The sequence below is a fragment of the Dermochelys coriacea genome, chromosome 6 (assembly GCF_009764565.3).
Source record: "Dermochelys coriacea isolate rDerCor1 chromosome 6, rDerCor1.pri.v4, whole genome shotgun sequence".
In the NCBI taxonomy this organism is placed as follows: domain Eukaryota; kingdom Metazoa; phylum Chordata; order Testudines; family Dermochelyidae; genus Dermochelys; species Dermochelys coriacea.
The window spans coordinates 120,486,131-120,513,108 of record NC_050073.1 but is presented as its reverse complement, the minus strand read 5'-3'; the positions used below and the strand labels follow the sequence as shown (position 1 = coordinate 120,513,108).

Genomic DNA, 26,978 nt, shown 5'->3' with positions numbered 1-26,978 from the left:
GGAAAAAATAGAGTGGACTGGATCTTATTTTTCTGAATTGGATCAGGTCTGGATCTTGGCCATCAAATATTGCCTGTCAGTAACATTTAGAATGGCTGCGTTACACTGATTCAGTAACATACTGAACTAACCTCTGACCTATGGTTTAAAGAAGCAGTGTACAAAATAGTTATTTTGCTTCATTTACTAAGACTTTGAACAGCTCACATAATTATAGCTTCCTTCCCCTTTTCAGATATTTTTTCAGGGGGAAATGTTTGCTGTTATGCTTACTGATATTACATCCTTCAAATTGCTAAAGGAGGATTGGATAATAGGTCCAGTGATTTAATGTTTCCATACTTTGTATAAGCAACATCTGCTTCATATCAAAGTGCAGTGGGGAGACTGCAGCAAGGATGCTTCCTTTTCGGCTATATTAAGACTTTGTGTCTATCTCAGATTCAAAGCAGAGCTATCCAAACACAAATGGATAAAATGCACGGCAATTAATGGCTCGTTATTGGCAGTCATGAAGTTGAACTATTTGCATTAAGTGTGTTGCTCTCATTTGTTATATAATTCTGTTACACGCTGGTTGATGTTCAGTGTTCTCTTGTGACTTCTGACTTTCCAATTGACCGATCAATATAGTTTGAGAATTTGTTTTGTTATACAGCAGATATGTTTGCATCAGCTTCTAGCATGAGGAAATCTGCAATGCTGATAGAGATTGTGGCAGACTTTTTACACCTGTAAACTCTCATCTTTTGGAGAAGGTAGCAGGATGGTTAGTGAGTTTGGCTGGGGTTCTACTGATACGTGTATTGTGGTAGGTTGGACAGCAGGGCTGGAGTTACCAGTGGAAGTACCAAAAAACCTTTGTTAAATATTGAGTTGGGGATTATCAAGAAGCATTACCAACCAGTGCTGTTTGTGACAGTATCTGGGACAACAGATAGAGTCAGACTAGCTTTCTGGGTAACATGTGATGTGTAGTATCAGTTAAGTATCTTTTACATCCTCTAGTGGGGGACTGTATCCTGCATTTGCCAGGGAAAGGGCTCGGGTCTTTCCTACTGCTAACTTACATAATGTGATGGTCTGTTCAGAGCCCCCTTTGAAGCAAGAGATGTATGCAAGGGAATCTAACAAGCCTCAGCAGGTCAGGAAGGACAGATAACAACCCTTCTGGGAACAGAGCACACACAGTTGGGGCAGTGCATCTAGTGCAGCAGTTCTCAAACTTCATTGCACTGCAACCCCCTTATGACAACAAAAATTATGATACAACCTGAGGAGAGGGGACCAAAGCCTGAGCCCACCCAAGCCCCGCTGTCCCAGGCAGGGGGGCCAAAGCCCGAGCCCAGGTCCTGCCATCCTCGGGCATTGGCTTCAGCCCCTGGCCCCAGCAAGTTTAACGTCAGCCCTGGCAACCCCGTTAAAACGGGATTGTGGTCCACTTTGGGTTCCCAACCCACAGTTTGAGAACCATTAATCTAGTGTATACAAGATAACAGGACAGAGTGAGAGCATGAGATAGGGTGAAAAGAAAAGAAAAATAATAGAAGAAGAAAAACTAACAAGTAGCCCGGACGGGAGGAGGACAGAATGATTTAATGAGACAAATGACAAAGGCAGTAAGTAATTCTTTTAAATTCATGTAACTTCCTGTGTGGTATTTCCTAGACAGTTGTATATGATGTGACTTATACATGCATCATTTTTTTTCAGTGGTTCATTACTGTCAAAAACATTCATTTTCCAAGTAGTACGTCCACTTTAGCGGTTTCTATGTGAATGTTAATGACTGTTTATGGTTCTCAGGCACTATGGGAATGGACCAAAGGTTGCCCAATGCTGTGTACAGGCACATTTCTGAAATCCACCCTACTGCGTGCTCTCCAGGATGATTGTGTAGCTTGCCAGGGGGAGGTGGAGGCACAGTGCAGGGCTGTCCATCTAAAGTGTATTCCGGTATAGAAGCTAATGCTATCAAATCTACCTCTTCTTCTGAAGGGAAACATTTTTTCAAAGACGGAGTTTTTCTTGGACAGTCCCCAGCAAGTGATCAATGCATGATGCAGCTAATAAATTCACAAACAAATATCAGCACCTTTGCCTTCACTTGCCACTGTGGCGGGCACTGGTACCCAGTACCTCATCACCAGTAGCCTGCCAAGTATCTTTAATAACCTAGAGGCCAGATTTTCAGCAGATATAAATGGACACAGCTCCATTGACTTCAGTGAAACTACACTGATGTAAACAAGCCACAGATTTGGCCCAGAATCTCTTCATCACTGGTTACAGCTTTTTAAATGTTGATTCAGTGTTGCAGGAAAAGGCCATTTGATTTAGAAGTTTCCCTCTGGGAGGAGGAGGAACAAACTAGACCTCCTTCAGGTTTCTTTGTGATTTGAGTCCCTCCAGCCTAATGTGTAGCATCCTCAGCAGAACCTTGGGGGCTGGGAAGCTCGAGTGTGCAACACATCAGCACAGAGCACATGGGACCAGATTTTCAAAGGTATTTAGGTGTCTAAAGATGCAGATAGGTGCCCAGTGGAATTTTCAAAAGCATCTAAGCAGGTTAAGTGCCTAATTCCTATTGATTTCAGCGGGAGTTAGGTGCCTGACCTGCCTTGGAGCGTTTGAAAATCCCACTGGGCACCTATCTGTATCTTTAGGCACCTAGATACCTTTGGAAATATGGCCCTTGGTGACTAAGGAACTAAGGACTTGGTGAGAAAATTGTGGTATAACTTGAATATAAAGGATTGTGAAGTCCTTTGAGATTTACTGATGAAAAGTGCTATGTAAGAGCCAGGGATCATTATTATTAGTATTATCTAATATTATTATAATTATAAACCAGTATAGTTAAACTGATATAAAAGGCTGGTGGACACTCTTCTTTCAGTTTGAGTGGCTTATTCCTATTTAGTTAAGCCTGTTCCTAATCAGCTTTAGCTAAAACAAAATAAGCCCCTCATACTGAAATAAGAGCATCCACAAAGACTTTTGCACCAGTTTAGGTATCAGTTTAAATTCACACTTTAAGTTATATCGGTGCAACTTTCTCAGAGAGAAACACCGAGTTGCTTACCAGTATTTCTAAGTGACAGCTGTGAGGGAAGATCATGTGTGAAGGGAAGATAATATGAAGAAGTTCAAGTGAGAACAGGTAGTTTGGTAGCACTTCTATATGGAAGCTTACAGGAGTTTTTAATTTATTTGTGTTTCTGATTCTGTTCTGGGGCGTGAAACAGAATTTACTGTCCCTTGAGGTCTCCACCTGTTAAGGGGAAAGAGAAGATGAGAGGAGACTTGCTGAGTCACCAGACAGTTTATTTAGGAAAGCTTGGTCAGCAAGCTGGTAGGAACCTTCCCTAGGAACCAACAACAACAATCAGCAAATTGTGGAGCAATTATTGAGACTTGGGTTAACAATGAAATGTTGCTATTCATGAACAGCCCTGGGAACTAAGGTTCTCTTTTCATCCACAGAACAGATACAGTATGGATGGGGTAGAGCTTTCTTGCAAAACTCCCATAATGCCCATAACCTAGTCCCCAAATACTGACCGAGAAGATAGTGGGTGAAATCCTGGCCCCACTGACGTCAATGGGAGTTTTGTTATTGACTTCAGTACAGCCAGGAGTTCATCCTGAGACTTTCGGTTTTCTTTTATCCCACATTTTAAATGATCATCTGAATTTAAAACTGACAGATATTAGTCACATTAATCCACAACTGGAAGACTTTCAGATATATATAGTGATAAGTGTGGGTATAAGAATCTGTAGAATAGAATATTACAAGGCCTCTGCTGTTCAGTAGAATTTACAGGGTCCCTCTCCAGAGATCGCTACTTTTTGTTTACAACAGCTAAGGAATAGATGTATCCATGCTTTTGGAAGCAACCAGGACACGAAGACTTAGCCATGGTTGTGGATTTGCTCCATGTGTCAGGGCAATGACAAGGTAGTGTCAGCATATGCGTTTGTCCAGTGCTTAGCTCAAAAGGGTCCCAGTCCTTACTGGGGCATGTGCATGCTGCTGTCCTATGAATGAGCAAATAATAATAATAATAATAGTTGTGCAGTGAGTTGCAACTGAAACCAGACTACTAGGTAAGAGATCACTGCTTATCGTATTTTGAAAGATTCCCACTGACTTCAGTGGACGCTGGATTAGGCCCTACAGGATCTACTTGAAAAGATCAGCAGTACTAGTAACGAATGCGTTATTGCTACTGTATCTCATCTTTATCTTTTATGGGCAACCGTGCCATCATTTAAAAGAGTCAGGTTTTAGTTTTCTTGAAAAAGCTGAGCTGTAGAACGATAATGGGTTTGGGGTTGTGATTTTATTCCCCTCAGCTGTTGGCATACAGTTCAGAGACCAGAGTTTGCTTCTTTGATGTTTCAAAACTGAAGTTACAATCACAACAACAAAAGCAGGAGCATGGAGTGTAAAGAGAAGGCCTCAAGGGTTAGGGGATACACAGGTTTCAGAGTAGCAGCCGTGCTAGTCTGTATTCGCAAAAAGAAAAGGAGGACTTGTGGCACCTTAGAGGCTAACAAATTTATTTGAGCATAAGCTTTTGTGAGCTACAGCTCAGTTCATCGGGTGCATTCAGTGGAAAATACAGTGGGGAGATTTATTTAACACAGTAGTTTCATCAAGATCTGCTTCATACAAGCCTGATCTTTTCCGTTCGTCTGTATGTCACTGGCTATGTGACTGAACTACTGCAGGAAAAGGGACCAATAGCAGGACAGCCTGTATGATTCATACTGGCTTTTGTTTCTGGGTTCTTCACTAGAGAAAGTAGGAGAAACTGTGAAAGAGGCAAGCAATTTGTTTGCCTTAAGAGGGTGCTTTTCCTGGAACAGACTCTTCCTAATAATTTGAATAGTGGTTGGGGGGAAAGGACCTGTTCTGTTCTGAACTTGCTGTTTCCTTGCAAATGAACAAAAGGAGCTGTTCAGTATTGTCCCAGTCTGGTCCACAAACTGAGCAATGCATAGAGGTGCAAGGAGCCAGGATGGTCTGAGAACACAGTGATTTCAAATGGGAAACTAGTTGGGATCAAACTGCTGTGTTATGTGTCTGTTTTATTGGGATTCAGCTTATAACCACAGAGTTGCAGAGTAAAAATATATAGTAGGTGACAGGACAACATCATTTGGTGACATATCCTAAGGAAACATGGTTTACATACATGCCCTCAGAGGGCACACTGATTCTTAAATTAAAAACAAAAAACCCAACCCAAGTGCCAGTAGGGTTAGAGATGTGGTTTGGACCATGTTTTCTTACTCCATCAACTAGAGAACTGTGTTCCACATTGTATCCACATAGTTTAGAGCAACTGCAGGACCACTCTAAATTATGCATGGCTGCAATGGCCCTCGGGAGCCATCCAGCTAGGGTGACCAGTAGCGACAGGGGGTGTGGGGTAATAGGTGCCTATTTAAGAATAAGTCCCATATATCGGAACTGTCCCTATAAAATAGGGACATCTGGTCACCCTTCATCCAGCAATTGAAAATAGTCACTCCCCAGGGTGTTCTGGCCAAGTTTCCCTACCCCAGCAATATCCCTGGCAGGCCCCTTGCCCTGGAAGTTCTGAGGATGGGGGAAGCAAAGAACCATTCCAACAACTCCGCACCACCCAGCAAACCTCCTTGCACCATGAGATTTCCCCCAGGGGCCAGGGCTGGAGTGACACCACGGGGCCTGGGAGGACCATAAATCAGGCCATTTGTGTCAAATTCAGCCACTGCAGCGTGACATCAAGGAATTTCTAGTTCGGTTTTAGAGGTAAATCTTAGTGATGGAGTCACTAATATCTCCACCATTGTGCTGTGCGGAGAGTCTCACAGCACTTTTAAAATACTCTTCTCCACCTTTTGAGATGGGCAAAGAGAGGCAGAGAAAAGTTAAGCCACTTGTCCCAGGCTGCACATTGCATCGATGGCAGAGCTGATTATATAACCCAAGCCCCATGCTCTAATTACAGGAGGGGCTGCTTTTTGCCTTCTGAACATTTGGTCTGCCCTCCCAAGAAGCCGCAGCATAAACATCGTTTGCTATTCCTCATGGTCATTAGTGAAAAATGCTCCTGAAATTAGCCCTTGTGTATAAAAAAGGCAACCCCACTTCAAAAAGGGAGAGAGGGAAGGGAGAGAGAATAAACAAACCCCAGTCTGCATGGCCCACATCCTACATAGATCAACAGTATGGGATAAAGAGCTACAGTCAGTTTGGGAGCGAACAGAGTCTGTTTCACAGAGAAAGCGATCAAAGAGATAAACCATCCCACCTCAGAATTGCCCTAAATAAGTTTCAGGATCTTCCTGCACCTCAGTCTTTTAACTGTAATGCAGTTAGTGTTATCTAACATGCCAAAGGAGCTATGCAGATTGACACCAGCTGAGGAGCTGGCCTTGACTGGCTACCACAGACCACACACCAGGGTTCCTGAATAAAGGATTGCAAATTTCAGGTCTTTCTCCAGCAGCTGTTTCTGCAGACCAGATGAAAATGTCTTCTCTGTTGTAAACCATAACCTCAATCATCTGGAGAAGAAGTTATTAGCCTCTCTTCGCTACAGTATGTTCAAAATCCTGGCCCTGCTAGGAAGAGTTCTGCATCCCAGCAGTGTCTGGAGTAGGTCGGGGCATTGTAATGAGGTTTTTTTCTATTAATTTTAAGTCTAAATTGGTTCGAAACCTGAGAGATAGACTGCAGTATCTGGCAATTCCAAACACCATTGGGGAAAAATGGCTCCAGATCATTTAGTGCAACTTTCCCTGGAACACAAACCATTTAATGAGCCTATCTAGGCCCTCACAATTAATAATTAACTCCCGGAGTGTGGCTGGCCTTGGCTCAGGTGCCTCAGGGTGTATTTGGGGGGATGAACTGACCCTTCTCGCTTCTTCCAAGTGCGGGGGACAGACCCATTTGGCGTGCATGTGCTTTCCTCATGGCTGCCTGCCAGCACCCCTTAGGGAACAAAGCACAGCAGAAGGAAGACTGGCTTATGAACCCCAATCCCTTCACCATGCTGTGGAGGGAAGCTACACTACACCCTCATAAGGGCCAGGTGTTTCAACAACACAAAGCTAAGCTCCCCCTGAAGGCAATGAGACATGAGTGTGGGCTGCAGGATCAGAGCAGCAACAGAGAAACGAATTAATGATCTAAATTAGGACTGACAAACAAATGGCTTACCTCCCCACAGACAATGATCTGCATGCTCTGTGCCCTGCCCCATTAAACTCCAGTGCTCCAAATAAAGAGTATCTGAGGAAGGTCTCCCCAGAATGATTCAGGAGGAGCAATAACCTAGTCCACCATCTTGGCTAGCATTCAGAGTGATAGGATATACTGCTGCAGGATGCATGAGTATCTCATGAAGAAGGTCAGGGAAAGTGTTGGACCCTTACTGTATGGGGGAGGCATCCTAGTGACAGATGATGTGGAAAAAGCTGAAGTACTCAAGGCTTTTTTTGTCTCGGTCTTCACAGACAAGGTCAGCTCCCAGACTGCTGCACTGGGTAGCACAGTATGGGGAGGAGGTGAGCAGCCCTCAGTGGTGAAAAGAACAGGTTAAGGATTATTTTTAAAAGCTGGACATGCACAAGTCCATGGGTCCAGATCTAATGCATCCAAGGGTGCTGAAAGAGTTGGCTGATGTGATTGCAGAGCCATTGGCCGTTATCTTTGAAAACACGTGGTGATTGGGGGAGGTTTTGGACGATTGGAAAATGGCAAATATAGTGCCCATCTTTAAAAAAGGGAAGAAGGAAAATCCGGGGAACTACAGACTGGTCAGCCTCGCCTCAGTCCCTGGAAAAATCATGGAGCAGGCCTTCAAGGAATCCATTTTGAAGCACTTGGAGGAGAGGAAGGAGATTAGGAACAGTCATGATGGATTCACCAAGGCAAGTCATGCCTGACCAACCTGATTGCCTTCTATGATGAGATAATGGTGGATGTGATATAACTTGACTTTAGCAAAGCTTTTGATATGGTCTCCCGCAGTATTCTTGTCAGCAAGTTAAAAAAATATGGATTGCATGAATGGACTATAAAGTGGATAGCAAGCTGGCTAGATCGTCGGGCTCAATGGGTAGTGATCAAGGCTCGATGTCTTGTTAGCAGCCAGTATCAAGCGGAGTGCACCAGGGGTCGGTCCTGGGGCCAGTTTTGTTTAACATCTTCATTAATGATCTGGATGGTGAGATGTATTGTACCCTCAACAAGTTCGCGGATGACACTAAGCTGTGGGAAGAGGTAGATATGCTGGAGGGCAGGGATAGGGTCTAGAGTGACCTAGACAAATTGGAGGGTTGGGCCAAAAGAAATCTGATGAGGTTCAACAAGGACAAGTGCAGAGTTGAAGTGTGTCACTAACTTTCAGAGTATGATTGCAAAGGCAAGGATGTCTCATTCATCTTCCCTTCACTTTTATCAGGGCTCACTGACCCGTCTTGTCCAACCAGAGCTTCTTAAATGTATCTAGCTTCCCGTCAAGAAACCCACAACCCCTAGGAATATTTAATTCTTCTTCGAGGTAGATGCAGATATGTATTCCACTTAGATGTGTACACACCCAGGGCATCACAGCTGGAGATTATGTCTAGCAGTATGTATAGGGGGGCGGCGCTCACACCTCGGGGCTGTGACTCCTCCCCTAGCTTTATGAGGCGGCACTGCCTCGACCCCCCCCCCCTCAGTTCCTTCTTACTGCCTGTGGTTGGAGTCAGAGCTCTGTGTGGGTTTTAGCCTCACAACCTTGCAAATAGATTTAGTCTCGCTTCTTATTGTATATAGCTAATAGTTAGTGTTAGTTAGTAGTTTGTTCCTGCAATGATGCACTCACTGGGGGTTAAACATTGTCCTTACTGTGGAGGAGCAATCCCCACCCGCGGTGTTTGCTCTGTCTCAGCACAGCTCACCTCCAGGGGCATTGCATGATCTGTAGATTGTTCAAGAAAAGAACTCTGGTAGTTTGGGACCTTCACCTTACGCATCACCTGCTGGGACAGGCCATGTGGCCTGATCTGGTACTGAGTCCCTCATCTGGTTTACAATGACCCTCAAGCCCTGAGAGCACTGCCTCTTCACGTTCTGGAGCAGGTGCCTCTCTAAAGAAATGGAGGAGCCATTTCCCCATTGACTGTACTGAGGAAGAGGTCACATAAGACTGATCAATATCTCAACAGGTCTTGGGCCCACTGTTCTGCCTCCCCCAGGAAAAGCACAGACTGGCACAGAGCTGGTGCCAGCATGCAGGACAGTGTGGGTACCTCTGACCCTTCCTTGTACTGTTGACTCCAGTTCTGACCTCCTGGCATCCTTTGAGTCTGGTAAGAACGGGGGAGATGCCGGTACCGACTGTATATGGGAGAACACCACTTTCAATACAACGTCCTCCCATTCAGCCTCTCTTCCACCCCTGAGTTTTCATCAATTGTGTGATTGTGGTTACGGCATATCTCAGAAAAAAGGGAATCCACATCTTCCTGTACCTCAATGACTGGTCACCGAGGGGCAGATCCAGAGAGGAAGTTCTCTCTCACGTCAGTCCCACTTGGCATGTGTTTGATATGTTTGGGTCTCATTCTAAATACCAGAAAATCATCTTTTGCTCCCACTCAAAAAATGGAGTTAATTGGGATGCTGTTATATTCCATGACATCGAGAGTGTTCTTGTCGACCGACTGTTTTCAGACAATTTGAAATCTTTGCTTCAGTCTGCAATTTCAGTCTTCCATGACCATTCAAATGTGTCGGAGACTGTTGGGGCACATGTCCGCTTGCATGCAGGTGGTCCAGTTTGCAAGGTTGTGCCCTTGCCCCCTTCAAATGTGGCTCAGGACAATCTACTGTCCTACTCTTCATTCTCTGGACAGACTTGTTTATTTCCCTCCACCAGTCCTAGCTCCTTGCAGTGGTGGACCTATCCACAGAATGTTTGCCAAGGCATTTTCTTTGTCCGGCTATCGCCAACCAAGTCACTTGTTACCAACACCTTCCTGCTGGGTTGGGGGCATACCTGGGGTCGCTGGAGGTACAGAGACTGTGGTCTGAGCAGGAGGCCTCACTCCATATCAATGTGCTGGAACCTCAGGCCATCCACAAGGTATGTCGTGCCTTCCATGACCATATCAGACACTCAGTGGTTCACATTCTTACCAACAATACCACCATGATGTACTATGTGAATAAAAAAGAGGAGCACACTCCAGGGCACTCTGCCTAGAGGCAATGAATCTGTGGCAGTTTTGCATTCAGGAGAACATTACTCCAACGGCTGTCCATTTGCCCAGGGTACAGAATCATCTCGTGGACCATCATGAGTGGTCCCTGAAGACAGGTAGTGTTCTGCAGGTCATTTTCGCATCGTGGGCTATTCCCACAATCAACCTGTTCACTATAAGGGAGAACAGGAAATGTCACTTGTTCTGCTCTCTGGGCGTAGGCTTTAGTCCAAGCTTCCCCTCCGATGCTTTCCACTACAGTTTGTAGTCGACTATCCTATACGCCTTTCCCCCATCCCGATAATTTCTTAGGTAACCCTCAAGCTCAGGGCAGATGAGGCCAAGCTCAGTGTCCTTGCACGGGCATGGCCAAGCCAGTGCTGGTTCTCCAACCTTCTCACGCTGTCAATTCAGCCTCCCATGTTGCTTCCTCTCCATCCCAATCTCTGCTCCCTGCATCTCATAGCGTGGATGCTGCATGGTTGAACAAAGAAGAGCTGTGCTCAGTGGCTGTCCAACAAGTCCTCACCTGTAGGAAGTCCTCTATCAGGATGGCCTACTTAGCGAAGTGGAAGAGGTTTTCAGTGTGGTCTTCGGCCCACATGATCCAACCAATGCAGACTTCAATCCAGGACATCTTGGGGTACCTGCTACACCGTCAGAAGTTGGGGCTTGTGCTTAGTTCATTGAGAGTACATCTGGCAGCAGTATCTGCATTTCATCCCCATGTACAAGGAAAAATCAGTGTTCCCCAATGCCATGGTGATGAGATTTCTGAAAGGACTTCTCCATCTACATCTATATCTTTCGCTATGAGAGCCAGTCCTAAACACTGCTCTGATGGCTCTAATGGATTCCCCATTTGAGCCCCTAGTATCTGGTCTACTGCCCGTTTGATCTCAGAAAACCGAGTTCCTGGTAGCGATTATTATCTGCAACAAGGGTGTGAGAGTTGCAGGCTCTGATGGCAGGGTCTCCTTACACACAGTTCTCTAAAGACCAGGTGACTTTGTGACCACACCTTAAATTTTTGATTGAAGTGGTTTCTCAGTTTCATTTGCACCATGCAGTTATTTACCTGTGTTGTTTCCTAAGCTGTATTCATCTCCAGAGGAGCAGCCTCTACATACCTTGGATGTCAGGTGATGTGTAGCTTCCTATCTGGATAGGACTGAACCATTTCATGCTTCACCTCGCTTGTTCATGTCATATGCAAACCACATGAAGGGCCCAGCCATCTCTTCACAGGCCATCTCTAGACGGATAACACCCTATATCAAGACTGCATATGAAATAGCTTCGGCTATGTCTCCTCAGCGAATGCAAGCTCCTTTGACAAGAGCTCAAGCAACATCAATAGTGGTCCTCAGTGACACTTCCATATTGGATATTTGCAAGGCTGCCATATGGTCCACCATCCATACAGTTACAGGCCATTATGCCATTACTGCATCTTCCAGAGTGGATGCAAACTTCAGAAGGGCGCTCCTGTGATCCTTATTTCAATAGACTCCGAGCACCGCTACTTGGAGGTGACCTAAGTGGAATATACATCTGCATGTACTCGAAGAAGAAGGAATGGTTACTTATTTTAACTGTGATTCCTTGAGATGTAATGCAGACGTGTATTCCACAACCCACCCTCTGTCTCCTCTGCATTGGAGTCGCCTCTTATAGGTGTTCAGTGCAAAGGAGCTGAAGAGGGGGTCAGAGCAGCACTGCCACATATAGTCAGGGGAGGGGGGCTGCAGCCACAAGGTGCAAGCACCACCCCTCCATGGGTACCTCTAGACAAAATCTCCAGCTCCAGTGTGCTGGGCGCATACATACTTAAATGGAATACACATCTGCAGCACTCCTCAAAAAACCATGGTAACAGTAAGTAACCGTTTAATATTTAGCATTGCTCTTAAAGTAATACCAAGTACCCATTGACGCATCTTTTACTGTGTCATGAAAAGTTGGGGGGGAATCACTTTCATCAAATTGTTTAATCGAGACAGAACCAATTATTCTACCTGCACAATGTTCTGCTACGTTCTCGAGAGGCGCCAGATTCTCTTTCAGCAAGAACCTGAAGACCAAGGAACTCTTTAGAAGTTGGAGGCGTCTACATGCTCGTGTTGTCGTCTGTTAGATTATGCACAGTTGCAGGCCACTTTTAAATGAGTGTCTAATAAATAATACCAGCTGTGAAATAAATAAAGTTACTGAATTTCTCACTCACTTTTCCCCCTTTTTCCACTATTTGTTCATCTTGTCTCTGTGCTTCTGATCGGTCAAGAATGTCTTGGTGACATGCTTTCACTAGAGAAATAGCTGAAACCTGGGGTATTTTTACTGCATATCTCCTCTTCTCAGCCTGATGATGAAACTTATAGTTAAAGAAGTCAGAAATCAGGGATGTGAAGGAATCTGCCTGTGTTGTGTAATGAGCTTCTTCCTGCAGAATTTGCTCTTTTCTGCAGAAATTAAGCCTTCCTCTGGAAATATATAAATAAAAGCCATTTCTGGTAGCCATTACTACATAACCCATCCTGTCTTGAGCTTGCATCCAGACCGATTTAGGAACTTGTGCCTGAGGTTCTGAACACAGAAGACTAATTGCCAACACTTAAATATTAAGAAAGTTAACTACATTTCCCTTGGCCAGTCTGTCAATAGGCCCATCAAACAGACTTCCCCAGCATAGCTGAAATTTTCTGATGTTCTGTTTGTTTTAACAGATGTGCCACCGAGAGACCACTATTAAAACTCAATATCACAAGTTAGAGCAGTTTACTAGAACCTGCAAACAAGTGGATCCAGAAGTATTTTTGACTTGGAGCAAACAACCCCCCCAAACACCGACCACTTCCATTCAATGCACTATAATAAAACATGTTTAAATGGACATTTAAACCTTATCTAGATTAAAACAAATACCCTAAATGCATCTGTAGTTCAGTCAGTCTGTGTCCAATTAATGACTCTACAAATAATTGAATTTGAATTTTCTGAAGCAAAACAGAGCAATCTTTTCAGATACATTTCATCCATAGAAAACAGAGATAAGTCCTCAGTTTCCCTCCTCTCCCCCATACACTTCAAATTGCCCCTATTTACAACCAAAATGAACTGACGAGAGAGGCTCATTGACAGGTGCCTAAAAATTAATTGGATGGTATCTTGAAAGGACACTGAAAAAATGATGAAATGTATTTGAGTAGTAGCCTGAAACTCAGATCCTGCAATAACAATAATTGCATTTAAATTACATTCAGAATTAAACACTCTTCCAGAAAAGTCTCAGAAACCCTAAAACTTCTTTTTTATTAACTTCTCAAGCAAGAGCATCTGCATTGCTATTTAAATTCAAAGCAAGGTAAATACACACCCAGCTTTGAAATCTCTCAGATGTTGCTAAAACTCTCCAAGAAATAATCCCAAATCACAGGAGTTTGCATTGTTCTTCTTTTCCCTAGAATTGTAAATGTTATTTGCCAAAAACAAATTGAACTGGGTTATGTTAATATATCAGTCAGGGAAAATGTAAATACATATATAACCGGAGAGAAAAACCTCAAATGTTTCTAAGAGAGATTCTTGGGAATCTGATTAATCTGTTTGTCACATAGGCATATTCATAGCATAACTTCTGATGTCTGTTTTTTCTGGAAGGTTGAAAGATGTGCACTTTATAGCCCACCTGCTAGGCTCCTCTCTGTTGTGATGCTCTCATTATTAATCATAGATTGATTGGGTATGACTACACTGCAAAAAAAGACCCACAGCACAGAGTGTCAGAACCTGGGTTAAAAGAAAAGGAGGACTTGTGGCACCTTAGAGATTAACAAATTTATTTGAGCATAAGCATAATCGGATGCATTCTGATGAAGTGAGCTGTAACTCACGAAAGCTTATGCTCAAATAAATTTGTTAGTCTCTAAGGTGCCACAAGTCCTCCTTTTCTTTTTGTGGATACAGACTAACACGGCTGCTACTCTAGAACCTGGGCTATTTGTCTCCGGCTGACAGGCTAAGAATAGCATTGTAGATATTCAGGCTCGGACTGGAGCCCAAGCTCTGAAACCCGGCAAGGGGGTTGAAACATCTACACTGCTGTTTTTAGCCCTGCAGCCCAAACCCCACGAATCCAGGTGAATTGACCTGGGCTCAAAGACTTGGTACCGTTCTTTGCAGTGTAGATGTACTCTTTGAGTCCAAGAGATTAGTAGGATTCAAAAAGGAGTAGACATTTATATGGATAATGAGCCATCCAATTACATTAGATAGGATAACAACTATAAGGGATGTAAATGCTCATGCTTTGGTGCATAAGCTGACCACTTGCCTAAGGGAAGTAAGAAGAAACTTCCCCTATGGCCAAGGTGTTGCATAATTGCATTATGGGGATTTTATTTCACCTTTTTCAGAAACATCTGGTGCAGGCCACCAGAGAGGATGCAGAACTAGGGGGAGTATGGGTCTGATCCATTGTGGCAAGTTCTGTGGTCCTAAGTGTAGCTGTCTGAAAATTCCTGCTCCATCTAAAACTTCACCACTGCATCTTTTATACAAGACAGATAATAGTCTGTGCAGAAATGAAGACAAATGGTAGTAACAGAATATATGTAGCCTCATACTATCTGTGTTTTCTGTCTTGCATGTAACTATGCCTTTGATGCCAGGAAAAATAATTTTAGAGTGAAAAACTTAACTATTTTTTTAAAATGAGAAATCAAATCCGTGCAACATTTTTTCCTAAGTGATTAGATCTGGATCATGTGATCCCATCCTGCTTGAGGTGTTGTGTCTTTCCTGTTTCTGAGAAGGCAAAAGAAAGATCAGGCTATGATTCAGGTACTAGCAACCAGTTATGAAATTGTTCTGGAAGCAAGCAGTACACACCATGATTAACTAATTAGCTTCACTGGGGATTCTGCTGCATCCCAGAACGTGAGGGGGGGGAATAACCTGTTTAATTTTATTTTTTTTCAGTTCTCTCAGGCCAGACACACCACAGCCCTTTGAAACGATCTGTGTCCCTTACCCCACCCATGAATGTGCCAAACCAGCCTCTAGGACATGGATGGATGTCTCATGAGGATTTACGAGCTAGAGGACCCCAGTGCATCCCCTCCGATCACGCCCCCCTGTCTCCACAGAGCAGTGTAGCCTCTTCGGGAAGTGGTGGGAGTGAACATTTAGAAGATCAGCCTTCTGCTCGTAACACATTCCAGGAAGAAGGGAGTGGTATGAAAGGTGAGTGAAAATGAGACACCCTTCTGCCCCTGCCCCTCCCAGAAACAGGCTCTGCTCCAATTATATATGGTTCACAATTTGAAAAGAAAAGATGGCAAGACAGAGATAGATAGAAGGAAAAGATATTCCCCTAACTTTCCGTAAGATGACAGCTTTTCTTCATTTTCATTGAGAATCCAGTCAGTGTATATTTAAGATACATTTATGTGCTCTTTGTACTAGTGATATTAACGTTTTAATACCAGTATCTTTGCACAAAGCTTAATTTGAGTGGAGAAATAAACATTGCCTTGCAAAAGATTATTTTCATTTCAGCATTAGTTTCAGGCTAATCAAATGAGTGCTACCCAGTACCATAGGGTTAGTGGAGCAAATGGGCATTTCTCTACACAAAGTGTGTTCTTTGATCTGTGCCGCCTTCATGGTGTATTACAAGATGCTCTGATGTGCCAATATGCCATCTGACCACAATTCACTTCACACCATCAGCTATTTGAAAAGTTGCATCACTATAGTGTGCAGCCTTAAGTTCAGAATTGATCCTCTTGGGCAGGGTGGAGGGTTGTATTGTTTTGTTTTTTTATTATTGTCTAAAGTAGCATAGTATAAGCTTAGCATGCCATGTGTGATTTACCAATGTGGAGTTTGGTGGAACAAGAATACCACCAGGCATTTGGAAAAGTTGTAGTTGAGAAAGGATATTTATTTGAATTGAATTTCTTCTGTGCAGTTTGGTTGAATTTTCCACTACGCCTGCATTTTTAACTGCTTTTTAGCAATAAAACTAACTATCCTTTGAGAAAGGATGCAGAATTTTAAGTAACCCGTTAAGGCCCCTACCCAGCAATCAGATCTTCAGAGTGGGCCTGACTGCAGGATCTGGGCCTCAAATGTCAAGGATTTTTATTATTATTTATTTATTTATTATATAGAATGTATTTTAAAATGATACTGTGTTCGAGAATGGCAGTACTTTACTGAGCTTGACCGAATGCTGCAAACCAAATGCTTGGAAATGTCTCATGGACTCAGCAAAGATATCACCTACTAGCCCCATTTCAGTTTCACCTTAGTTCTGACATGCACCTTTCTCTGTCACTGGCCTCCACACACTAGTGTTGCTTTGGATTAGTGAGTTCTATTCCCTGCGCTGTGAACAAGGGCAAGTCACTTCCTGCCTCTGTTTCTTCCCCACCCTTTATCTGTCTTGTCTATTTACGTTGTAAGCTTTTTGAGGCAGGGACTGTGTGTTAGGGCTTGTTTGCACAGGGAGATTTACTGGTATAGTGGCACTCTTATTCTGGAATAAGCGTTAGCCATATGGCTGTCAGTAAATTTCCCCATATAGACAAGCCCGGTGTAATGCACACCGTGTCCAGCAAAATGGGATCCTAATCTCAGTTAGGACTACCAATTGTTCTTGTAATATAAAGACTAAGTAATAATCACATACAGCATGTACTAAAGAGCCTAGAGAGATCAGAGCAGCTAATCAGAATCAACAGAATTCACTAATTCCTCTAGGAGCTGTGCTGCCATTAGCCAAGCCAAGGACACTTGAGGAAAACACAGTGGTATAGTACTTTTCATTTGTCCATATTGAATTTCATCCTGTTTATTTCAGACCATTTCTTCAGTTTGTCGAAATCATTTTGAATTCTAAACCTGTTCTCCAAAGCGCTTGCGACCCCTTACAGCTTGGTATCATTTGCAAACTTTATAAGTTTGCTCTCTATGCCATTATCCAAATAATTTATGAAGATATTGAATAGAACCAGACACATGACAGAGTCTGGTGGGACCTCACTCGTTATACCCTTCCAACTTGACTGTGAACCACTGATAACTCTCTGAGTATGGTTTTCCAACCAGTTGTGCACCCACCTTATAGTAGGTTCGTGTAGGCTATATTTCCCTAATTCGTTTGAGACAGTCATGTGAGACAGTATCAAAAGTCTTACTTAAGTCTAGATAGCTCACATCTACTGCTTCCGTCCTATCCACACGGCTTGTTACCCTATCAAAAAAGGATATTATGTTGGTTTGACATGATTTGTTCTTGATAAATCAGTGTTGACTTTTCCTTCTCACCTTATGATCTTCTGGTGCTTACAAATCAATTGTTTGATTATTTGCTCCATAATATTTCCAGGTCCCAAAGTTAAGCTTACAATTCCCTGGGTTGTTCTTATTCACCCTTTTATAGATAGGTACTATATTTGCCCTTTCCCTGGATCTCTCCCATCCTCCTCTCAAGATAATCACTGACAGCTCAGAGATCTCTTCAGCCAATTCCTTAAGTATTCTAGGATGTATTGTGTCAGCCCCTGCCAACTTGAAGACATCTAACTTGTCTAAATAATTTTTAACTTGTTCTTTCCCTATTTTAGTTACTTATATATGTATGTAGTATAAAGACAAAGGGGCAGAAATTGCTTCATCTTTCTCCACCCATCATCATCATCATTGTTTTGCACCAACAATGTGCCCAGCATTGTCTGGTACACAAAAATAAAGAAATTCCCCGCTCCAAAGAGAAACAGGCTTAGGGAAAGGAAACTCATTTCCCCTCTCCTTTTTTCAAAGCCAACATTATTTACGAGACTGTTTGTCAGCAAGTACAACCACTGTATTCCGCACTGACCAAGAATAAATATGTACACTTTCAACTCCTTGCTTCCTTGCCTAGTTCTTCCAAGGTCCTCTCCTAGAACGGTCTATGAGCAAAGTTGTTCTTGCATTCAGCCAGGATGTTCAGATTCCTTTGTTTCATGGTGATTGCTCAATAGAGTAAATGTACCCATTAGCTCTTTCCTTTCTTCAGCGTGTTGCCTCCCAGCTTCCTCATCTACAACAGCAGTGAGATGGTGTTTTAAACATAGGCTTCTGGTTCTGCTATGCTCTTGAGCTGTTATGTGACACTAGAGCACATCATCAGGCTGCAGCGAAACATATACCTATAAAAAGAATAATATGGAGGACAGGCAAGCAGGACAGGAAGCTCTGTGTCTCTATATTTTATCCAGAATCTCACCAACCATACAGTGGGAGCGGCCAAAAATACTGCAGTGGTTTGAGAGCTGCTGTTCAAAAGTTTTGTAACTTTCTGGACTTTCAGATCTACCTATCCTGATGTTGGGGGTTCCATCTTTCATCATGACAGATTTCAGAGTAGAAGTGAGCTGTAGCTCACGAAAGCTTATGCTCAAATAAATTTGTTAGTCTCTAAGGGTGCCACAAGTCCTCCTTATCTTTCATCATGTTAGTGCCAGGCAGTGGCTCCAGTGGTTGTCACTAGGAACTGAATATTTTGCATTATCTCCCAAGTTCCGTAGTCTCTGAGTTTTGTGTGCAGGAGGGTATGATTGCCAGTTCTCCTGTGCACTCTAGACATGTTCTGAAATAGACATCAAAAAAGAGAAGTCAAGATTCTGAGTTACAATGCTAGCATTTTGATCATATTTTTGGTGGAACTAAATATTGGGCTGGATCCTCAGCTGATGCAAACCAGTATTCTCCGTAGCCCATTATCCTCTCATCTAAACTATCAGATTATGCACTGCTACAATGTGTAACTGGGCTGGCAGCATGAAGTCTACCCCCTTAGAATGAGCAAGATTAAGTGGATTAGCATCAGCAACATACAACGAGATGCATTATTCATTCAGAAATGCAACTTGTGAATTTTCTATGTCTAGCATTCCATTACCAGCCCAGTCCTGGAACCCAAACTCGCATGAGCAAGCTTTGTTTACATAAATAGCAATGAAGCTGGTGGAACTGTCCTTGTGAGTAAGGGTTGCTTGTGTGCGAACAGTATCAGGAGTGGATCCACAGCACATTGCAGAGATATCCATTTCATATTTGAGTATGATAAAAATGATGCATAGTGAGTGACTCTGAAATTGTGAAAAGACAGAGTTCTAAGATGCAGCTGCAAACAATTGATTCAGCTGCAGCAGAAGTACAGGTGAGAGTCGCTGATTTAGCCCCATAATTTAATATCTTCCACCCAGTTTCTTTACCTTTGCAGAAGACATTGCCTTCCAGCTAAAGGAAGGCGTGGCCTGTTCGGAAACTACATGCTGTGGGCCAAACTTTGCTTTTAGATATATTGGTGCAAATCCAGGGTCTCTCCTGAATTACTTCAGCTTATATTGTAGCATTATCTTACCTGTGCTGTAGCGGTCAGTGGAGTTTATACTGATGTATCTGAGGGTAGCTCTACCCTTACAGTCTCTACCAGCATATCTATGGGTGTGTCTACACTGCAATTAAACACCTGTGGCTGACTTGGGCTCACGGGGCTCAGGCTGCAGGACTGATCAATAGTGGTATAGACATTCAGGCTCAGGCTGGAGTACAGGCTCTGGGACCCCCTGAACATCTACACTACAATTAAACAGCCTCATAGCCCGTGATTAATGGCCATGGGTGTTTAATGGCAATGTAGACATACCCTATCTGTCTATCTTAGGGTTTTATACTGACGCCCATTTGAGTACCTTCTACATAAAATCAATAGCAAAAGTGAAGTCTCTCGTGGATTTTATGGAGTCTCTGGCACTTCTCCCATTACAGGCGCTAAACTCTGCTTGGGGTTGGATTTGAGGGGCGGTTGAGGGGAGAGGCTGGCAAGTGTTTGAGAATAGTTGTGAGGTGTTCATAGCATGGTTAGCTAGGTCTGTTAGAGGTGTGATTATTTTGGTGGTATAACTATGGTGGCCAAACTCCTAGTGTAGATGCAGCTCTCCTGGCATAAGAGAACTTATGAGTAGACTTTGGTATGCTCATCAAACCAGAATAAACTGTGCTGTCAGAAGCACTTTTTTGCCAGTGTAAGTGCACCTACATTAGAAGGGTTTTCTGGTATGATTATACCGGTATAGCTATATAGCAATTAGCTATATAGCATATTACCGGTATAGTACACCCACAGAGTGAAGACAGGGCCTGAGAGCAGAATTTGGCCCGTTAGCTCCAGACTTCTGTTTGAAATGTAGATGACGAGTTTTCTGAGTAACTGATTAGAAACACCTGGCATGAAAAAACACTCTGTTAACGCTGGGCGCAGTGTTTCAGAACTATCACACGGTGACTGAGTAATGAACTATTAGTAACTGGTGAGTCAAGAGTAACCCTGCATGTGTGCAGAATAGCTCAGCACTCAGCCGTGCGGCAGATCATTAGGGAGTAATAATTGTATCCTGCATGGTGATTTTCCAGGTACTGCCATTAAATTGTCTTAAAGAGCTCAACACCTTGTAATTTCCCCCCTTTGCATCCTATTTTCCTTTCATGGGGCTAGAGTCTATCTGGCCCTTTTGCCGGTGCACAGTGGGGAGTGGGAGTAAGGAGCTTTCCTTTTCCCCCCGGCCCAGCTCATAGGATTGCAGACTCTGCACTGAGGGGAGCTCAAGGATTCCCCCTGCCTAGTTCAAGAAAGCAGGGTGGTTCCTAAGGTATAATCATACCACCACCACTATGTGTCCCCCATTGGAGCTGGCTGGCCAGGTGCAGGGTGGGGGCATATGCTGAGTCTGCGACAGGGGTGTAGCGGTTTGCACACACGCTATGTGCACAGGGGCGCTGAAGACCTCTGTTGCTCCCCTTGGGGTCGTGCAGCTCTGCACTGCAGCCCTTTACAATGGGCTCAGTGCTGTGAGCACCATCTGGCCCTTCCCACTCCAGTTTCCTCAAGGCTACACGTCAAACTTCCTGTGGAAGCATCACCAGTGAGAAGGGCCCCATCACAGGCAGAGGTGGGCCCCAGCTGGGAGAGCTGAAGTTCTGCCGACCATGAGGGTGGTTCGGACCTGAGGTTCAGTGCCATCTTTTATGGAGAATAATCGCATACCTCGATTAGAGGTATACCTCTGTAGAGATAGAGGTGGTTAGGGACTATTTAGAAAAGCTGGACGTGCACAAGTCCATGGGGCCGGACGAATTGCATCCGAGAGTGCTGAGGGAATTGGCGGCTGTGATTGCAGAGCCCTTGGCCATTATCTTTGAAAACTCGTGGCGAACGGGGGAAGTCCCGGATGACTGGAAAAAGGCTAATGTAGTGCCCATCTTTAAAAAAGGGAAGAAGGAGGATCCTGGGAACTACAGGCCGGTCAGCCTCACCTCAGTCCCTGGAAAAATCATGGAGCAGGTCCTCAAAGAATCAATCCTGAAGCACTTAGAGGAGAGGAAAGTGATCAGGAACAGTCAGCATGGATTCACCAAGGGAAGGTCATGCCTGACTAATCTAATCGCCTTTTATGATGAGATTACTGGTTCTGTGGATGAAGGGAAAGCAGTGGATGTATTGTTTCTTGACTTTAGCAAAGCTTTTGACACGGTCTCCCACAGCATTCTTGTCAGCAAGTTAAGGAAGTATGGGCTGGATGAATGCACTATAAGGTGGGTAGAAAGCTGGCTAGATTGTCGGGCTCAACGGGTAGTGATCAATGGCTCCATGTCTAGTTGGCAGCCGGTGTCAAGTGGAGTGCCCCAGGGGTCGGTCCTGGGGCCCGTTTTGTTCAATATCTTCATAAATGATCTGGAGGATGGTGTGGATTGCACTCTCAGCAAATTTGCGGATGATACTAAACTGGGAGGAGTGGTAGATACGCTGGAGGGGAGGGATAGGATACAGAAGGACCTAGACAAATTGGAAGATTGGGCCAAAAGAAATCTAATGAGGTTCAATAAGGATAAGTGCAGGGTCCTGCACTTAGGATGGAAGAATCCAATGCACCGCTACAGACTAGGGACCGAATGGCTCGGCAGCAGTTCTGCGGAAAAGGACCTAGGGGTGACAGTGGACGAGAAGCTGGATATGAGTCAGCAGTGTGCCCTTGTTGCCAAGAAGGCCAATGGCATTTTGGGATGTATAAGTAGGGGCATAGCGAGCAGATCGAGGGACGTGATCGTTCCCCTCTATTCGACACTGGTGAGGCCTCATCTGGAGTACTGTGTCCAGTTTTGGGCCCCACACTACAAGAAGGATGTGGATAAATTGGAAAGAGTACAGCGAAGGGCAACAAAAATGATTAGGGGTCTAGAGCACATGACTTATGAGGAGAGGCTGAGGGAGCTGGGATTGTTTAGTCTGCAGAAGAGAAGAATGAGGGGGGATTTGATAGCTGCTTTCAACTACCTGAAAGGGGGTTTCAAAGAGGATGGCTCTAGACTGTTCTCAATGGTAGCAGATGACAGAACGAGGAGTAATGGTCTCAAGTTGCAATGGGGGAGGTTTAGATTGGATATTAGGAAAAACTTTTTCACTAAGAGGGTGGTGAAACACTGGAATGCGTTACCTAGGGAGGTGGTAGAATCTCCTTCCTTAGAGGTTTTTAAGGTCAGGCTTGACAAAGCCCTGGCTAGGATGATTTAACTGGGACTTGGTCCTGCTTTGAGCAGGGGGTTGGACTAGATGACCTTCTGGGGTCCCTTCCAACCCTGATATTCTATGATTCTATGATTCTCGAGCTAGCACCTTCGTCCTGACTCGTCCCAACATGCTTTACTGGCAGCGTATGCATATGCTGAGGACAGATGCCCACTGGGGACACGGGGACAGATGTGGCTTCTCCATCTAAAACAGGTGCTCATGCTGGGTTGGGTTACGTCCATTTACACTAGAAACCAGAGGCTTGCTGTTGCTGTACTCTTCAGCTTGCCGTTGGTTAAGGGGCCTAACTGGAGTGTTTGTAAAACGGTTGCATGTCAGGGGGTTTTGGAATACTGCTTACTTTAGACCTTCCAGGCTTGGTGTGTACCTGGCTCCCATGTTTGCTTTGCAATTATCATTTTCTTCCTTCCCTTTCAAAATCTAGCATTTAAGTCATTTAATTTAAATGATCTGGGATGGTGACTGAGGCCAAGGAACTTGAGCTAAATACTGCTGACTGGGCTACTTGGCATTTCCTCTGTTTACTTTTGAATTGAGTTTGGGGTGAGACCTTCAGCAAACAGCTCCTCTGTGTGCAAGAGCCAAGGTCAAGCAGGAAGATGCTGGGACACTCTCACTAAGACGTACTAACACGCAGACCACAGGGTAAACTTCTCCATGTACCCAGACCCGGAGAAATAGCTGCACTGGTATGACTTGCTGAGGAAGGTGCTGTGAGATGGTTGTTCCAATGGAGGCAAGGGGCAGGTTAGACATATTGGGCTAAACTGTCAAGTGAAGGAGCTTAGGTTGCTCTTCTGTCCATTGTGCACCTAAATACCGTATTTGTATGGGCCTTGTCATGTCTTTGTGCACAAAGTTACCCAGGGTGTGGGCCTCATTTAGGTAGCTGCATTTGACACTTCACCCCACTGACTCTTTCTGGACTATTAGGTTAACTGAGCGTCTCAGTTCTTGGTAAGAAACGTACTTCAAGGCTTTCCAACCCAGTGACAGCTGGCACTAGGTAACTTTCAACCCTGGGAATCACGACTCAGAGTCTGAGATTGTGGGAACATGCTCTTCTGACGCTGATGGAACTGGTTAAAGTTGAACTGTGTGCAGCTGTAACTTGCCTTTGTAATTTATAACCCCCTGAGAAATATTTCATGAAGGGCCTAGTGCACTCTAGCGAATAGCCCAAACAACCGGGTAAGGAGGAGTCCTTCCCAACATGCTGCAGTCGCTGCACAGCTGTTACTGCAGCCTCAGGGCAGTGGGAGTCTCACCTACTTTTCTTTGCCAAGTAGGAAATCGGCTGATGTCCCCACTCAGTTGCAGACCCATCAGTCGTGACCCTAATCCTCTCCCAGCCCATCACCAAACTCTCTGTATGTGGCAGCACAGAAGACACGCCCATAGAATGGGTCTCTGCAGCACAGAGAGTTCTCCCAACCAGAGCATGCTACCACCATCCTGCCCCATTAGCCGAACCCATCCCAAGTAGTTCCAACAAGGAGAGGGCTTGCCCCGACCAGCATATAAGACTTGATGGTCTAGTGACACTGCAGCAATCAGAATGCTCACTCTGCTTCAGTTCAGCCCAATGGGAGTTTTGCCATTAGTTTCAGTAAGCGAAGGATCAAAGCAGAAGTCCGTCCGGCTTCCAAGCTGCGGTGAGCTGAGCGTGTGCTGGGTTCTTTGTAGGGGGAGCGCTTAGTTTCTCAATTCAGGAATATACTGAACACCTCTGCAAAGGGAGGTTTGTCCAGCCCACCTTTCCGAAAGGAAGGTCATAGTGACATGGAGCCATTTGGATATGTGTCGGGGTGGGGAATCTTGGAAGATGAGCTCACCCTGACCCTTGACAGGAATAGACTGCAAACAAGCCCCAAAGGTCTAAGCATCCTCCTCCCTCAGTGGCTTTTTACCTACCATTTCTATATGCATTTATTGCTTGATCTAGGAGCTAGTCAGTCACCCATTATAACCATGCCATTTCTACATGACTGGAAAAAAAAATACAGCAAAATAAGAAATCACCACAACTTTTTATTTTGTCAAAAACTCTGTAAAGAGAGTGTGTGTTGGAAATGTCCATAGTCTAAATGATGCTAAAACAAAAATAGGTAGATTCAGGTTCTGATATTAGGCCCCAATTAAGCAACACGTTTAAGCGTATGCGTAGCCATAAGCACGTGCTTAAATTCATCCCTGCTTAGCAAAGTACTTAAGTGTATACCTGACAACAGTGGAACTTAAGCATGTGCTTAAGTGCTTTGCTGAAACAGGGCTGTAGTATGTTGTACAGCAGAAAAGAACTGGGAAGAAAGCATGTTTCTGGTAATGCGATGGAGTTTGGATTTTATACTAAGCTACGCTTCTGAATTTTGAATTTTTTACCTTTTTCATCAATCTGTGTGTGTGAGAGTGTGAGTGGTTGTGGAAATAGTGTTTTGCTCATTTTCATTAAAACCCACTCACTAATTTCTCAGAGTCCAGAAAATATGGAAACAAAGGGCCTCCCTTTCCTGGGGGTATTTGCAGCATTGTAGCTACTCTGATGTAACTGTACTACACAAGCCCCATGGAGAGACACCCTGCACTCACATTAAATAGGGTTTTCATCCAGGCATTGATCTCTCATTGCGCAACAGTGGAGTTTTATGAGTTCTTAGCCCTCATTTAGGGCTTGGACAGCTATTTAAATATGTAGATAATGCCCATCCCCAGTGACCAAAGAGGTCTGCTCCGCTGAAGTTAATGGAAGCCTTTCCATTGACTTCAGGGAGCATCAGATCAAGCTCCAATCGACCCCATAACTCTAAGGGCTGGCCTGAGGGGTGGGTGACCACCCAAGAGAGTGCTGTGGTGAACCAGGACTGGGGACTGGTGAGTCTGGGGAACCGGGCTGGGGCATGGAGAGTCTGGGGGCAGGGCTGTGCAATGGGCCCAATGGGACCCTGGGATACAGACCTTTTGGACAGGCAAGTCAAGGAAAAGGATTTTGTTCAGGAGCTAGCAATTCCTCGAGCAGGAGAGAGAAACAAAGAAACTGGAGTTGGGGGGTGAGGAAGAAGAGCGGAGAAGGGCCACCCTGTGCCATGCAGGCGAGGGAAGGAGCAAAGGAAGAGGAGGGAAGCATGGGCTGGGGGCAGACCCGCTGCCTTTTTACACAGTGAGCCCAGAAGAGCAAGACAGGGGGCATGAGAGCTGCGGGCAGCAGTGGTGCAGAGCAGCGCCCAGCGGATGGGCACATGCGGCCATGGAGCTCAGTTCCCCCTGGGTACCTCCCTTTGCTTTCCCGCGAGGCTGGCTCTCTGTTCCTGCCAGCACCATCAGAATCTGGGCTCCCCCAGCCTCCAGGGTGTAGGGAAGGGGACTGTGGCCCCACAAGCTCTGCAGTTGGGGGTGCTGCACTGCAGGAGCTCCTTCCCCATTCAGTGTGTCTATGAGGTTGGGGTATGGTGCCATCAGTGCTCTCCATCTCCACTCAGCTCTTCAGCCAGGGTGAAGCTGTGATGGGGGCATGGAGGGGATCAAGTTGGCTGCCCAGGCCTGGCGGGCACTGGGGCGTTGAGGGAAGCATTAAGGGCAGGAGCCAAAATACAACTTCGTCCAGGGCACCATTCTCCCTAAGGCCAGCCCTAAGTCTAATTATTTATTTGCCAGGTTTGCAACACTGTAAGACCTGACTCTTGATCAAAAGGCCACGCCATCTCCTCTGTCTTGTCTCAGTGCTGTGAATACATTTCTGTCTAAGATGTAACACTAGTATTTAAAAACAATAATGTGAACAGGGAATTAAGAAGAATCTTCAAAAGACAGTAAACTACTTCACCGTGGCTCATAAAGGGCAATCAGATTTAATAGGAAATGCCCCACATCAAGGGACTGATCCTGCCAATGAATATACATCTGAAACACCATTGAAATCAGTGAGAACTTGGGACGTATATCCTTAGGCACATTCCAGCCTTCGTTGCTAACATCAAAGTGCAATAAAACTTTTGGAGCTATCAGTACAACAGTACTGTGGAAAATACATTGCCTAATAAACTCCTCATGTTGTTGTTGATTTTATGTTGTGTTGTTA

General features: G+C 44.6%; 1 protein-coding gene across 11 annotated transcripts in view; it reads left to right on the top strand.

The window, feature by feature from the left end:
• Positions 1-26,978, top strand: part of SAMD4A (sterile alpha motif domain containing 4A) — a 211,581-nt gene that overhangs the window by 142,223 nt on the left and 42,380 nt on the right. For 6 of the 11 annotated variants that reach the window (XM_043516461.1, XM_038404847.2, XM_043516457.1 and 3 more), the window contains exon 4: positions 15,241-15,504. The exons of the other annotated variants lie outside the window; for them this stretch is intronic. In XM_043516461.1, coding sequence (XP_043372396.1) covers positions 15,241-15,504 — 264 coding nt within the window. The remainder of the gene's footprint in view (positions 1-15,240; positions 15,505-26,978) is intronic. 11 annotated transcript variants of the gene reach the window in all.